This window comes from Galleria mellonella, unplaced genomic scaffold (assembly GCF_026898425.1).
Source record: "Galleria mellonella isolate WM207_F2 unplaced genomic scaffold, CSIRO_AGI_GalMel_v1 utg223, whole genome shotgun sequence".
NCBI lineage: Eukaryota > Metazoa > Arthropoda > Insecta > Lepidoptera > Pyralidae > Galleria > Galleria mellonella.
Window position 1 is genome coordinate 1652157 of NW_026442042.1, and position 16243 is coordinate 1668399.

The following is a 16243-nucleotide window of genomic DNA, read 5'->3' on the forward strand; positions in this document are numbered from 1 at the left end:
TTTTATTATAAATCAATTAAATACCTAACTAGTCTGGCCAGTTAGTGTCACATAAAAACTTTTCTTTTTTTAAACTTTTTAATTATTTTAAATTTAGAACACGTTAATAAATTATTTTAAAAACTTTTTTCGATTTCGCGCTATTTTACATATTTTTTCATGTTCATTATCAAATTACAATATGGAATGGGGTGTTAAAGAAAATAGGATTGCAGTGATCGCTTTGCTCAAAGTGAATATGGAACCGTTGGTCATATTTCAGACAACTACAAGCAAAACTTATGTTTAACAGTGGGCAGTGAAAAGCTAATATGACGATGATGATGATTACCCTTGCTCACAGTATTTATAAATGCATTAACAATGTAATTTACAAGTGCAATAAAGAATATATATTAATTAATTAATAATAATTAAATTTATTAATCTTTGCAAGAAAACAAAACCACAGAACTATAATTTATTATTTCTTCCGTACTTGTTACTTCTTACCACAGTCCATAATTAAACAAGAATTCCGAATAATCTTTTCTTAGTAAAAGGTAGAAATATATTCATAAAATAGAAAAAAAAAAACTCTACATGTTATACTCATAATTTAAAACTGCACAAGTAACACTCACAGTTAAAGAAGAATGTAATAAAGTTAGAATTTTAAAGGTATTATTTGCGCCGAGGGTGGATTATGGAAGGACCAACGAAAGTTAATTACCACATGGCTTAAAAGTTTTGGAATGAGCAAGCACGGCGTATCTCGTGAAAAGTTGGAGAAACGAATTGCATCTGGTGTTTTTGAACTCCTCGAGGTAAATATATATTTTTATTTTATATTATCAGTTTACATCCACTATTTTGTCTGCATGACTAGGATACGTTGATTGATTGGGATATAAAACAATCTTTATCTCTTTTAATCCCAAAAATTATGTGTATTAAAACTTTTATCACTCTGCGTGTTCTACCGGCCTATACAATGGATTGTGCTCAGAGGAATTGTTCAATATGATGCCCACAGCCACTTTCTACCATCTTACGGCTCGCTATCGACAGGGAGTTCATCCTCATGTCCTACAGCCTCAATGGTCGCGTACTGCGCGGTTTCAGAGATGTTTCCTCCTACGAACACTCAGGTTGCGGAATGAGCTCCCTGCCGAGGTTTTTCCAAGAGACTACAGCATGAGGTTCTACAAAAGGGGGGTAAAGAGGTTTCTTTAGGGTCGGCAACGCACACGTAATATCTCTGGTATTGCAGGTGTTCATAGGCTACGGTAACCACTTACCATCAGGTGGGCCATATGTTTGTTTGCCACCTCAGTGGTATAAAAAAAAATTGACAGAGTAATTAGTCTCAAGAGATAACAAATAATTTATTATTTTCCATTCATGTTTCAACCGTGAAGCAGTTGTGTTTGCACAGCTGTGTTTCAGTTTGAAGGGTGGCTTATGGCAGTGAATTTACAGGGTACAGAGCAATAATACCTGCGTCCTCAGGGATAGAAACGCATGGGGAGTATCATGGGTGAAACAATATACTCTCTTATGTCCATGAAACTGCACATATATATGTATATAAATTTTCATATTTATGGATACAACATCCAAAAAGCACACATTTTCATACCAGAGTAAAGAAAAAAAAAAAGAAACAACGAACTTAGTTCATAATAATTATTTTAAATAATGCGCTTATAAATAATATATGGGCTGCGGGCAAAAATTCAAATGCTTTACAAATGTGGTCAAACCCACATTAATTCTTGAAAATGAGTCTCGCTGCCAAATGTTGCTGTGATTCAAAGCAGCAGAATGATAAAAAAAAAAAACAGAATATTCGACTTGGTGTTTTATTTCTTCGTTTTATTTTTCACCTCTCATATATATTCTGTTTATTTACCTTAAAAATATAGATTATTTGTTTTTTTTTTCTATTTAAATAGTAAAGATTTCCCAATGAAAAGGAATAGAACTTATATATTTATGATTGTATTCGAATATTATACTATATATTTAAAAAAATTATTATAAAAAAATACAACATTGATATCTGTGAATATCAATGATACGTCAACACTTAAGGGATAAGTACAAAAGTTCTTATAACAGTGATTTTACTAATTTTTACAGCTTAAGCCTAAATACAATAAAGCACGCATCCAACTTTATGACAGAATTATACCTATTCAATTCGGATAATCTAAACTCGTCTTGTAGATACTAAGAGACACTTGTATATTATAATGTAATAAATAATATTTTTAAATATAATTGTTTTAGAATGTGGAAAAATTGTCCGGATCACCACTAGACCTTTCTCACATGCTTACAAATTCGTTAGGAAATGTTGTTAATGAAATTATATTCGGATTCAAATTTCCTCCGGATGACAAAACTTGGAATTGGTGTCGGCAGATTCAAGAAGAGGGGTGCCATGAAATGGGTGTAGCTGGTGTTGTTAACTTCTTACCTTTTGTGCGGTGAGGAAATTGCTTTTTTTACTTAATAATTGCTCTAAAAGAAGACATCTCAATAATATCCATTATTGACGAATAAAACTCATAATTGATTCAAATATTTCCCATCTCCCAAGAAATGTTAACTTCGTGTAAAACTAAATATTGTGTTGAATATTTATGTAGATAAAAATAAAATGTATAATTACTTGAAATTGTATTTTTGATTACAGATTTGTTTCACCATCCACTCGAAATACTATAAAAATAATAGTACGTGGGCAAGCTCAGTCCCACCGACTTTACGCTAGTATTATAGCAAGGCGGCGCAAAATGCTAGGGTTAGAAATTCCCAAAGGCGCCGAGTATCCCCTTCACAGTCGTATATTTGACGATCATCCCGATGGATATATCAAATGTATCAAATATAGCAAACATGCATCAGACACTGAAGAACATTTCTTTGACCCGAATATTCTTATTGAAACTGATGGAGAGTGTGTTTTGGATAGTTTTTTAAAAGAGCAGAAAAAAAGGTTTGAAAAGGGCGACGAAACCGCACGTTATGTGACAGACGAACAATTGCTGTATCTTTTGGCTGATATGTTTGGTGCAGGATTAGATACCACATCTGTTACTCTAGCCTGGTTTTTGCTTTATATGTCTTTGTATCCAGACGAACAGGTGAGATTTTGTATTAAAATACTTATTTTAAATCGAAATTCCTCTGCGAACAAAGTAAACTATAGTTCAATGCTAGATTTCATAGAAATGCTTTCATTAATATAGACTCTAGTGAAAAGGATAAATGAATTAAAATATTCAAAATAAAATATTTCCTCTAAGATAAAAATGCGTGGAGAATAGCACCATCGTCACACAATATTCTGTGATGTTATTATTAGTTAACTTTAGTTTATTGGTTTACATTCGTTAGTTTATTTGCTACTCATAAGATACGTAGAAAGAAATGTTGATAAACTATTATAATTTACAGGAACTGGTCCGTAAAGAAATCTTATCTAATTATCCAGAAGAGGGAGCAGAAGTGGACGTATCGAGATTGCCTTATCTTATGGCAACTATTTGTGAAACCCAGAGAATCAGGTCCATCGTACCTGTTGGCATTCCACATGGATGTGTTGAAGTTAGTTAAATATAGTCAATTAATAAATTACCTAATCATTGACTCAAATATTTAGAAACCTGATCAATGAATAAATATTGCTTTTGAATAAATTGCCAGTTTTTGACGTCATTTTAAATAATAATATAAGTATAAAGTATTTGTTTTTTTTTTGTATTGTATAAAGTAAATATAAATATCTATTAGTAATTATGACTTATACTATGTAACTTTTATATTGTCATACTTAAAATGTACGATGTATAAGTAATTTTTGTACATTGATGATTAATAATATCTATTAATATTAACCTTTAATTTAGATATCGATTATCCATGATGTTAGTTGTATTTAAAAACATTGAGATAATTTTTTTTTTAACTTCAGGACACATTTTTGGGTAATTACAAAATCCCTAAAGGAGCCATGGTAATTCCTCTACAGTGGGCTCTGCATATGGACCCAGATGTTTGGGAAAACCCTGAAGAATTTCGCCCTAGTCGTTTCATAGCGCCAGACGGAAGCTTACTAAAACCACAAGAATTTATCCCTTTCCAAACAGGTATTTATGCATTGGTAAATTACAATTAATTTACATTATAAATACAGAGTATATTTCAAAACGTCAACTAATCAATAAATTTTTATTACATGTAAATTATTCTATGGCAAGGCTTTTAAAAAGCGCATGCTTTTATTTCGATAAAGCGTTTATAATATATAGATATATGTTTAACGTAATGTTACATTTTATTTAATTATTAACCTTTTTAACTTTATTATATTTTCTTTTTTATACAACTTAGAATGGCAAACAAGCTGACGGCCCACCTGATGGAAAGTGGTAACCGTCGCCTATAGACATGAGCAGTACCATGGACATAATAGAGTATACTGTTACGCCCATGATACCCCCCATGCGTTGCCATTCCTGAGGACTCAGGTGTTATTCCTCTGTACCCAGTAAATGTCTAATAATGAAATAAATATGTTTGCTAATAATTCAAATTTAGTGTACCTATAGGTTTATAATTATTTTTAATAAAATTTTCAGGAAAACGTATGTGTCCCGGAGATGAATTATCTCGTATGTTGTCGTGTGGTCTGGTAACTAGATTGTTCAGACGCAAGCGCGTAAGGTTAGCTTCGAACCCCCCAACACTTGAGGAAATGCAAGGCAAAGTCGGTGTTACCTTGACACCCCCTGCAGTTCATTATTACTGCGATGATGTTTGACGGGTTTTTATTTCTTTTATTTAATTTTCTTATATTCTTTTAGTTTAAATTATAAACATAAAATTATTTAAACAAAGCAAAAGTAATAGTGTTTCTTTTTGTTACTATTACTAAAAATATGAAAATAGTAATGTCGATTACAGTTTAAAACTAAAAGATTTAAACCTTTATATTACTAAAGTAATATGGCGATTTCCCACTATATTATTATATTAGAATATTTTTTATGAATTCTCTTTGTATCCGTGGATAGGGTTCACTTAATAACTGACAAGTGCCGAATGTTTTTGTTTCTGATAATACAAAAAAACCTTTTTGTAATTTGGCTTTATACATTCTAAACAATGCATGGAAATCGAACATCGTAAGAAATCAATAAAACACTACACATTTTTTTTAAGAACAGTAAGAAGTTTATTTAAGTACAAAATGACATTTATGTTTTGGTTCATGATGTTCCTGTATTTAACGTTTATGATGATATCTCAGCCTTATGCCTGTGCTTACGCTGTTTCGCAGTTTGATATTCCTGTTAATATTTTAAATAATTTACTATTTGAACTTCATAGGAGTATTTGGAAATTAATTATAGTTACGTATCACTTTACTTTTTAACGTATATTTTAATTATATATATTTCGCAAGTACATTTTGTTTCGAAAAAAAAAAAAAAAATTATTTGGAAATATTTGAATTTAGGCCATCTATTTGAGTGTTTTAACTCTCTACAGATTGATTTTTGATCCCTGACAACAAAAACGGCAACTTCAATCGTTATTAAATTAAAACGAACAAGGGAGCAATTTCTATAGATTCCCATAAGGATTGTGAAAATCGGTACAGAATTGATGACATAATCGTCTAATATAGTTGTAAAATTAAGTCGTAATGCGAATAATCAATAACCAAATAAAAATAATGAAAAAAAGATGGGACTTTTCATTAGTTTTTAAATAATTGTCTTTCTTCTCTCATGTAGATTATATTATATATATATAGATTATATATACTTTTTAAAGCAATAATGCTATAGATTTATAAAATAAGTAGCTCTTACCTACGATTTTCGTGTAGGTCTCAGCCTAGAACAGGCCACCCCTTTCTTTATCAATTAGACGATGTAAATTGTGCTATGTCTGCAATATTAAATTGGTTTACATGTAATAACCTATTATTAAATTCCAGCAAAACAAAGTGTATAAAATTTACACTTCCTAATGTAAGACTAATAAATACACAGTTATTGCTTAATGACGAAATAGTAAATTTTGTTAATGATACAGTTTTTTTAGGTATAACAGTGGACTCGAAATTACAATGGGGGCCCCATATTTCAAAATTGGCCAGTAGACTCAGTTCTGCTGCATATGCAATTAGAAGAATTAGGCAATTAACAGACGTGGCGACGGCTAAACTTGTATATTTCAGTTATTTCCATAGCATAATGTCTTATGGCATACTGCTGTGGGGTAAAGCAGCCGATATAAATACTATATTTGTTTTACAAAAGAGAGCCATACGTTCTATTTATGGTATGGGTTCAAGAGAGTCATTACGTCAGTGCTTTAAAGACTCAAATATCCTCACAGTTACTTCACAATACATTTATGAAAATATTATGTATACACGGAAGAACTTAGCGAGTTTTAAAAAACTCAAAGACTGTACAAGTAGAAACTTACGCAATATAAATAAGCTTATTTTACCTAAATGCCGTCTGCACAAAATCAGTAATTCATTCTATGGTAATTGCATAAGATTTTATAATAAACTGCCGGAATCTGCATTAAATCTGACAGAGAGGCAATTCAAATCTTATATTAAACAATTTTTATGTAAGAAAGCCTATTACAGGATAGACGAATTCATAGATGACAACATATCAAGTAAATAATTAGTTTATTAGCATACAACGTTATAATTTTATTTTCTCATTGCTTTCTTGATTTAATTGATTAATTTTAGAAATATGAAAGCGTAGCGGTTTTTTGTATTAATTGCCGCATGCATTCTTATGTAAAATGTGAATACTATAACTATCAGATGGCAATTGTGAGTAGCTTTGACGTGGTCTAGTGTTTTGAGTAGTCATGCTCACTAAAATGTCCAGACTTGTGGCGGCGTGGTGGGCCGGGTCATTGGGCTCCCTAAAATATGGTCGAGCGCAGTGATGGCTGGCTCATCCGTCATACTCGTGAACGGGTGCTGCTTGTAGGGACTGGTCTGCTCTAATCACTATGACTGATTTCCTCTTATTAATTGTTTAACCAGTTGGTTATGTATTCAATTTTTTTTTTCTTTTTGAGTATTTAATTGAATTAGTGCTAATTGGTGGTTTGTATTCACACAATTAAACTTAAAAATGTAAAATAATAATAAAATTATTTAAAAGAGCATCACGCAAGTTTCTTGCTCGTTCTTCTTGTGATGAGACAGCTTTCCGAACGAGCGGTAAATTAAAAAAAAATGTAATGACTTTTCAAAAGTGCTTCAATGTAAGTTTATTTGAATAAATGATTTCTATTCTATTCTATTCTATTCTATTCTTTCCTGTAGGTGTCGTAAGAAACGACTAAGGAAACTTATGGTCGAGGGATGGGTAGCAGCGTCTTTTTTAATACATCAGCAAAAGCCAAACTGCCAACGCACCTGCCAAGCGTAGCGACTATTGGCAGAACCCTTCTTATGGAGAATATATATTCAGCAGTGGACAGTTAAGGGCTACTAATACTAATTAATGGTTAATACCCACGATTTCGTTCGTTTTTTCGGGATATGTATCCTGACTGAGATAAAATGTTGCTTATGGCCTTCTCTTTCTTACTTACTAACAAACTCACTTTTACATTTATAATACATACATACATATCTGTCACGTCTGTCTCCCATTAGGGTAGGCAGAAACAATGGAACGCCAAATGCTTCGATTCAAACACAACTCTTTCGAACATTTATAATTAGTAAAATTTTATTTTTATGCAACTTAGAATGGCAAACAAGCTGACGGCCCACCTAATGGAAAGTGGTCACCTATTGATATGAGCAGTACCATAGTATATTATTTCGCTCATGATAGTCCCCATGCGTTACCATTCCTGAGGTTTCAGGTATCCTGTCCTCTGTATCCTGTAAATTCACTGCCATATCCCACTCTTCAAACCGAAACACAGCTATGTAAACATAACTGCTTCACGGTAGAAATACGAATGGGACAGAAGTGCCCAAGCAAACGACTTTTGTCAAACAAAGTCTCCCTCTGGGAAAGTAAGAATAAGAATTTCTTCCATTAATAAATACAGGCCGTCACTGCAACTGAAGCTGAAATATCGGTTTCGGTTCTAATTTTCGTTTTGAGTGTCTTTGACCACAATCTCACCTGTGATGGTGAGTTCTGACATTATATACAAAATAAGTTCTGTTCACTATGTTCTGTTAATTTTACTTTTTTTATACGACATAAAAGAATCAACAAACTAATGCCATAGTACATTGAAATTACATTAAAAAGTAGGGCCCAAGAGATAATTGTCGTAGTTCAGATGTTAGAATACTAACAATAATCTTCTCCTTAACTTTTATATAATGTATGCATTATTGTTAGCAATTTATCTGGCACAGGTAACAGCAGCAAATAAAATTGACGAGTTCTTGATACGTATACAACTATAACCGGATGATTTATGTGCAGTTCTCAAAGGTTTATTTTGGTTTATTTATTCTAAGGGCCACGGCATTGTTGATTGATATAAAACTTATTGATGAACACTCAAAAATTTTGATATACAAACGTACCTACAAGATATTTTTGTATCTCCAGATAAAAGATGTTGTTAATATATAACAACAATTATTTAATACATCGTTCTCAGGTTGTGTTTTTTTTCTATAAAAATTTAAATATAATAAAATTCCGGCATCAATATAAATAAACTTAATTGTGAAAGTCGAGAACTTTCTCCATTTCTTAAGCTACTTAATGTCAGTAAAAAATATTCTAATCAATGTAATATCTTGTATTTAGATATCTTTGTAGCGTTGCTTTGGCAATTTAAAGGAGATGAAAGAAAGAAGATTTACAAAAGAGATTTATCAAGCACGAATGAATGAAAATGTCGTTAATAGCCATTTTAAACAAATGTATGTCGACTAAATGCACCACATGCAGAGAAAAGGGCTGAATTAAAAGTACCCATAACCGGCGTAGTGGGAGAAAGGTGTAACGGATATGTATGTATCTATCTGTATATTAATTTTTGACTTCTCTGGACAATTCTTCTGATGGTAAGTGACTACCACTGCCCATAAGCACCCGTAATACCAGACATTGCAGGTGCGCTGTCGACTTCTTAAGAAGGAATATGCTCTTTTCTGTAACGTTACGATGTCGTATTCGTTCAGAAATATTACTGCTGGAAATTGATTCCAAAGCGTGTTGTGTATGAAGGAAAGTGCCCTGATAACGCACAGTGCAAGACCGCTACTTAAGCAGATGATCTATGCTATTTTTCATAAAAATCTGTGTTTAGTAATTTAGGTGTAATAGATAAATCAAAAACAAAAAACTAAAAGACTTTTACATTAATAATATACGTTGAACGTAATTTCTTTGCACACTATTGATAGTAAAAATTTATGTGTCCTATTGATAATTTAATAAAAATTGGAATTTTGTTTTAAGAAAGGAAAGTAGGTTTTCATGGCCTCATTATCTATCTATTTCTTAGTTAATCGACCTTCTCAATTTTTCATTTAAATCGGTTCAATTTTATCTTAAATAATATAACAAATAAAGTTTCGTCTACATATTAGTTTTTAATAGTGGATTTTGTTAAGAAGATATAAAATTATTTTAATAGAAAATAAATCAAACAAAAAGTGGGTTTAAAATAATTTCATTATTTTTTATTTTAAAGTACTTAGTTTTAAAATACAGGCATTATATACAAAGCATGGTAAATAGGTATTGGTATCCAATAACGGTGAGTTTAAAATAGTACAGACTTTTTATAAGTTTGAACTTTACTGCAACTTGGTTGCTAACAATTTAAAAAATATACTGATAACTATATATAGAGTTTGTTTTAATAATGATAGGTATCTCAGATTACATTCAAATCAAATTAATAAGACTAGTTTGCAGTGGTTAGACTACGGAATGTTGTTCATGATAGGTATCTAAAAATATGATGTTATATATCGAATTGCAAATTAAAAACTACAATTCAACAAACATGAGATCACACTCAACACACATTCTTCCAATCAAAGCTTCTAATAAATAATGACCTAGAATATACATTAATTTGGTATAGGTACTAGAGCTTAATCATCATATATTCTTAATTAAAACAATATTATAGTGTGATTATTATCGCATAGACATAAAATAAAAGAAATCTACGTTTGAATACACTTACAACATTAATATCAACGATGGGAATATTCATTATATCTAAAATGAACTGAACTTAACATTCAGTTTACTATTGTTGAACACTTTATGCACAGCCTCGATCATCGTAGAAACGATGTCGTCACTTATAATAATATATACTTAAATAAATGGTGACGATGCGCTCTAAAACGAGTGATCATTAAATACTGGTGGGTATGAAAAATAACAAAAAAAACATCAGTGCCATCTAATGTGCGCCAACGTGACGTAGATGTGGGTGGTCAGGCACGGGCGGCGGCGGTAGTATGAGTGGTGCACGTGATATGAACTTTACTCGGAAAGCTTTTGGTGCTATTGTCGCTCCAACAGTGCCTTCTAAAGATGGTAAGCTGTCACCGTCTTCCATCTGAACATCAAATTGGTGCATGATGCAAGCGAAAAACATAAACATTTCCATGCGCGCTAACACATCACCCAAACACATACGTCGTCCTACTCCGAAGGGCATGAAGAATTCTGGACGCTTAATCTTTCCATTTTCGTCAATGAAACGACTGGGGTTGAATTGTTTAGGTTCGTGCCAAAGTTTGGGATCCATATGTACACAGTTGATTAGAGGCACTACTTGTGAGCCAGCTGGAATCTTGTAGCCATTGAGACTGACATCTCTGTGAAAGAAAATAGAATATTAGTATAAACGGAGAAATTTAATTGTTATTATTTCGTATACATTATTAAAAAAAAATTAAACATACTTAGTCGGTGAATGTGTTGTCCCTAAAGGTACGATGCTAGACATGCGGAGGGTCTCTAATATAGTAGTTTCAGTGTACGGTAATAGAGACATATCTTCAATAGATGGAAGTCTTTCACGTCCAATTACGGTATCTATTTCTTCTTGAACACGTCTTTTGACTTCGGGATTTCTTAACATGAATACAATCATCCACAATAAAGAAGATTTAATTGTTTCCATACCAGCGGAAAATAGATCTCCCAAAATCTGTTTTATATGCAGGTCTGAAAAATAATAGATACTTTATATTAAAAATAAATACAAATAATTAAGAATCGAAATATATATACCTAATTATTAGTAAGCTAAGACTGCACGCGTAAAACAAGATGATAAGGTGTTAATCAAGGATATGATTCATTTATGTACTAAATTTTATTTAAATAATAAATATTTAAACATCTTTATTAACTTCCATAAATATAATACAATATTATCAAGATAGTAGATTTAAATAACTTACCATGATTTCTACCTTCAAAGAGTTCGTCCTCCCTTCCTTCATCTTTAGCTTTATCAATCTCAATAAGATAAATATCGATAAGATCTCTTATATTATTTGAATCCAATGTAGATTTGTGCTCATCAATCAACGTCTGATAAAATTCAAACATTTCTGCGCGATTTTTAACAACTCTCTCCTTTGCTTGAGCTTTTCCAGGAAGATACTGCAAGAAATAATGAAAAGTAAGTTATATTTTTCAATAAAAAAAAATTAATATTATTGTAACAGTATTATATGAAGAACTTACGTTATAAAGTGGAATATATTCTCCATAGTGGACTTCTCCGAAAAGGCGCATACCTTCTTCAATAAGAAAATTAAGCCTTTTAAATCTAGCGTCTCCAGGAGTAAACCTCACGGACATAGTGATGCCGCAGATAACATTGGATACAACTAAGGAGAGCAAAGGATTTGCGTCAACCGGGGAGCCTTCTGATCGATAGAGATTATTGATAAGCTCGTATACTTCATTCTGTTAAAAAATTAAAAGAAAGTCAGATTTTTTTTATCTCACACAACCACAAACATTAAAATATTTTTCAAATTATACAGACCTTAATTCTACTCTCCATAATCTTCTTTCCATTTCCCATATAAGTCATTCCAAACTCGCGAAGTTTTTCATGTAAAAAGCGGCGTTGATTCTTCCAAAGGCGACCCTCGCTATTGATAATGCCTGTACAGAAGGAGGCGTTAAGTGAGGGATCAACGTAAGTGGGAGGTGCATAATGTGCTAGCGGGTGGGACGGGCAGGTATGTGACGCCCACATGCCCATGTGCATACTTTTGTCACTCATATTATTATTTTTTATTTAGAAGGTCAACTTATACGTAAATAACGATTTCATTTTCATAATTTAAATAGAGTGTTTTTTTTTTTTATTAAGAGTGCTTTAATGGTCACAGTCTTAAAACAACTGCAATGCAATTTAAATGTTTTTTTAATTACGAGTAGATCAAATTATAATAATAAAAATAGTTTCCTTAATGTTCTGCACAAAAAAACTTAATTTTGAGATGAAAGATATGTAATAACATGTTATAAATATGTATATAGTATATATTAAGACTTACCGAGACCATCCAATGTATGCATCAGTGGTGTGTTTGGACGGCCAGTAAATTCTTCTCGACGAAAAGCTTCTCTAATAAGTTTATAGTCACTGAGAACCACTGTCAGTTGATTACCGAGTCTAGTTGAAAATAGTGAGCCATAACTTTGAGCAAGTTCCAGGAAGGTTTTATGCCGAACTCCAAGAAATGGAAGGTAGCCGACTACAGGCGGAGCCCACGGGCCCGGTGGTAGTTTGCGAATATCATTCCACGTTGTTACCAGCTTCGCCACCAAGAACAAGACGCCGGCTGCCAACAGCAGCGTTAAAGAAGTTCGCGATGCACAGTAGCTCACCACTTGCCATAGTCCCCACAGTATTTTAGAGTCTGTTAGCATTATTATCATATTTTCTTTTTTATGTGATTAAAACGATATTTATTAATGGTAAACTGCCCGTAACATTAGTGCGCGGACCGTAGATCGCAGCAGTGCGATTACAAGAACGATACGATTGTATATCTCGTACGGCGTTTGCCTGTACACTGGCGCGACGCTAGTATGGCCTTGCCAATAAATACTCTCACATTTGGGGTGGCGCACACGCAGGCTCGTCCCACCGCACTCTGATGTGGACTCTCCTCTCTCCGCTACTTTTCCGCGAGCGTGCTACGAGATTCGTAGCACCGAGCGTAGACTGCTTTCGTGTTAGTTTTGTACTTAATTTTTTTTTTTAGTTTTGAATATTACTTTTATAAACACGATAGTTTAATATTAGGCTACGTGTTCATTTATAAAATCATGTGTAACCTCAGATTTGATAAAAAAATATTTTGTTTTCTAAGCGTTTATAAATATATTACAGTGCACAAATTCAAACACATTTATTAGAAGATAAAAATAAATAATTTCATGCAACCTATTTTACTCCCTTTTGTTTTTCTTACTAAATATTTCTAAAATTAAATTTACAAATAAAATAGAATGTATAGTATTAGTCCAACTCTTGTATTATTATATTAGATTTTTTAATATATCTTAAAATGAATAGGTGAAATTGCAAAAATATTCCGTAATATAAATAATGTAAGCAATATATATATTAATTATTTTTATTTCATATATAAGATTTGGTTGATTTGACTTGTGATGTATATGATACATCTCTTAAATTATATAGATAGAGCATAGAGTCTCAAAAACGGATCAACTTTTAGTCAGCTAATTCTCAAATTAGTTGACTCGTTTTTTATCAGTGTTCTACATATTAACGTACATAATGTATGTTAATCTTTCTATATTTAATTATCAAATAAATAAAATGAGTTTCATGCATTAAAAAGATGCAAAAATTATAAAACGAAATAAATATAGACGTTATAAAGGAAACACCTCTACTATTTATCACGCAAATTTGTATGAAAAGTTGACCCGCTTTTCTTGAAGCTTTTGTATGGAGACACTCTATCTATATAATCTAAGATATAAATCTGGATATATATTTATTTTTTAGTAAAATATAATTTATATTTTAATTATACAATTATCGCTTGGACTAAGTAGGCGTTGAGATTCGGCGAGGGTAAGAGTGGCTCCGAGGTCGTTTGGATGGGCATGCTGATGATAAGATTAACAAATTGCGTAAGTTGGCGCGAGGCAAGGTGACGGCGGCCGGGTCGACGACTCGTGGCCGAGCGAGTGCCTTGGTATATGAACTCATAGAAGTACGTCATACTCGAAATAATAGATATATACAATTGCATAATTATGTATATTAATACATTCATAATCATACAAATAATTGAATAAGCTATTTACTGAGGCTTCACCCGCATGTATCAGTATATAAAGTAACATGTTTTGTATCTTAATGTCTTAGTTTGTGAAGTATATAGTACTTTATACTAAGTTTATACTTAATCTACACATATACAAAATTTCATTCAAGTTCATTCAGCTGTTGAAGTGTGATTAAATAATAGACAACCTTCATAATCTCATAAACTTTCACATTAATAATATTAGAAGGATAATTATATAATTTTTAGTATAAAAATAGAAACGTCATGATTCCGACAGCATTAGGTATTATTATTCATCCATGGACTTTAATATGTTATTGGAAATGATAATAATTATACTTAATAACACGTATGACATTCGTTATTGCAAAGTATCAATAACCAGTTAATTATATAAATATGTTATAATTAACTTAATCATTCTACTCAATATATTTATTGTATATTATCTATACCAATATGAAAAGGTAACTCCCGACTGACTGACTCAGCATCACTAAATTTGAATTACTAAAGTTATAAAAACTAAATTTATTATAAAAAATAAATTTATTGATTTATTTGTGTAAGCAAGATAATTTTAATGTGTCATGTTTAGCTTTTGTTTATACTATAGACATTGTTTAAAATATAAAGGCTATTTATTTATTTAAATAATATAAATCAAATATGATACGAACAGCTACTTTACTGTTGAGAATATTTTAGTAACTATTATCTAACGAACAGACAGCTCTATGTAAGAAACTTGAGAAATATAAATACAGAATACGTATTTATTCTGATATTAGTAAATTAAATTATACTCGTGTATTAAAAAAAACAACAGTCAAATTAGCCCACAAAATTTGTTCTTATGTAGTGAAAAGATGGAACAGTAAGATTATAGCTCTAACAATATCCAAGTACGATAGCAATTAAAGAACGATGATTTACAATTTCTTGTTTATATCGAAACAAAGCCGAATCGGTTTAACTTAATGACATTTATATAAAAGCCTATCTAGATATATAAAATGTAAAATAATAAGACTTGAAATAAATGTCTGTTTGTCTGTTTGTTATATTTATAATGGAAAATGGCTGGATGGATTGTGTAAAAAAAAATCCATAAAACAGAATAGCAAATAGCTATTCTGTCTTATATAAAAAAAAATTGTATTACAAGCCAACTGTTTGCAAGTGGTAATCGTGGTTCGACGTAATTTTATAACTGAATAATAACAAACCTCAATTATTTATAATAGTAAATACTTTTTCTATCATTTCATCTAATTATGAATATTTATTGTAATCCTTATTTTTGTAACTGATATATTAAAGAGTAAATAGTTAAATAGCCATTATAAAACTATTATTCGGACAATGAACGAACAGATAGTTCATCTTATAAACAGAAGTAGCATGCATAATGGAGATATTCATCAAGTTCAACTGTGTCATCACTTTTATAAAGCATAGGTACATGAACGTCTCTGGCATCGTAGTTGCAGAAATTTGCTGATTATAAAAAATACAGATAACGACATTCCCAACCCACGCAGAGGTTGCAACAAAATATGATCAGTTCTATTTAAATGAATATAATTAAATTACTTTTCTATAATTTTTTTTATCGTAATCGTGTTTTCATGATGACAAATATTTTGTAGAATAAACAAAATTAGTATTTTTATATTCCATAGGTGATAATACTATGACTCATAATTTTTATACAGAAATATCATAAAAAAGATTTTTATTTAAAGAAACATAAATTTAAGTAGTATATACAATACAAGTATGTAAAATATATAGTTATGTATAATAATAATATATTATTTATTAGATATTTTGAGTAATTGTTAACAAACTTGTACTAGGTATGAATAATGTCCTTAC

General features: G+C 31.2%; 2 protein-coding genes across 4 annotated transcripts in view; one reads left to right on the top strand and one right to left on the bottom strand.

Annotated features, from left to right (window-relative positions):
* Positions 1-5933, top strand: part of LOC113517412 (cytochrome P450 306a1) — a 12455-nt gene extending 6522 nt beyond the window's left edge. For all 3 annotated transcript variants that reach the window (XM_052894632.1, XM_052894631.1, XM_052894633.1), the window contains 6 exons: positions 661-806; positions 2275-2474; positions 2684-3134; positions 3448-3597; positions 3965-4139; positions 4632-5933. In XM_052894632.1, coding sequence (XP_052750592.1) covers positions 661-806; positions 2275-2474; positions 2684-3134; positions 3448-3597; positions 3965-4139; positions 4632-4813 — 1304 coding nt within the window. In that variant the 3' untranslated portion in view covers positions 4814-5933. The remainder of the gene's footprint in view (positions 1-660; positions 807-2274; positions 2475-2683; positions 3135-3447; positions 3598-3964; positions 4140-4631) is intronic.
* A 3756-nt stretch (positions 5934-9689) lies between these two features.
* On the bottom strand, positions 9690-13122 carry LOC113517275 (cytochrome P450 18a1). The gene is made up of 6 exons (XM_026901909.3): positions 12584-13122; positions 12064-12185; positions 11757-11981; positions 11468-11672; positions 10964-11228; positions 9690-10876 (listed from the first exon to the last, which is right to left on the bottom strand). Exons 1-6 carry the CDS (start codon positions 12966-12968, stop codon positions 10456-10458), a joined length of 1623 nt encoding a protein of 540 aa, XP_026757710.2. The 5' UTR covers positions 12969-13122; the 3' UTR covers positions 9690-10455.
* Between the last annotated feature and the right edge of the window lie 3121 nt (positions 13123-16243).

Bases quoted from the DNA above. Each gene is read 5' to 3' on its own strand.
- LOC113517275 (XM_026901909.3), bottom strand. From the start codon at position 12,968: ATGATAATAATGCTAACAGACTCTAAAATACTGTGGGGACTATGGCAA. The intron at 11,982-12,063 runs GTCTGTATAATT...ATTTTTTAACAG, and splicing joins TTATGGAGAGTAGAATTAAG to AATGAAGTATACGAGCTTAT. The intron at 11,673-11,756 runs GTAAGTTCTTCA...TATTTCTTGCAG, and splicing joins AATATATTCCACTTTATAAC to TATCTTCCTGGAAAAGCTCA.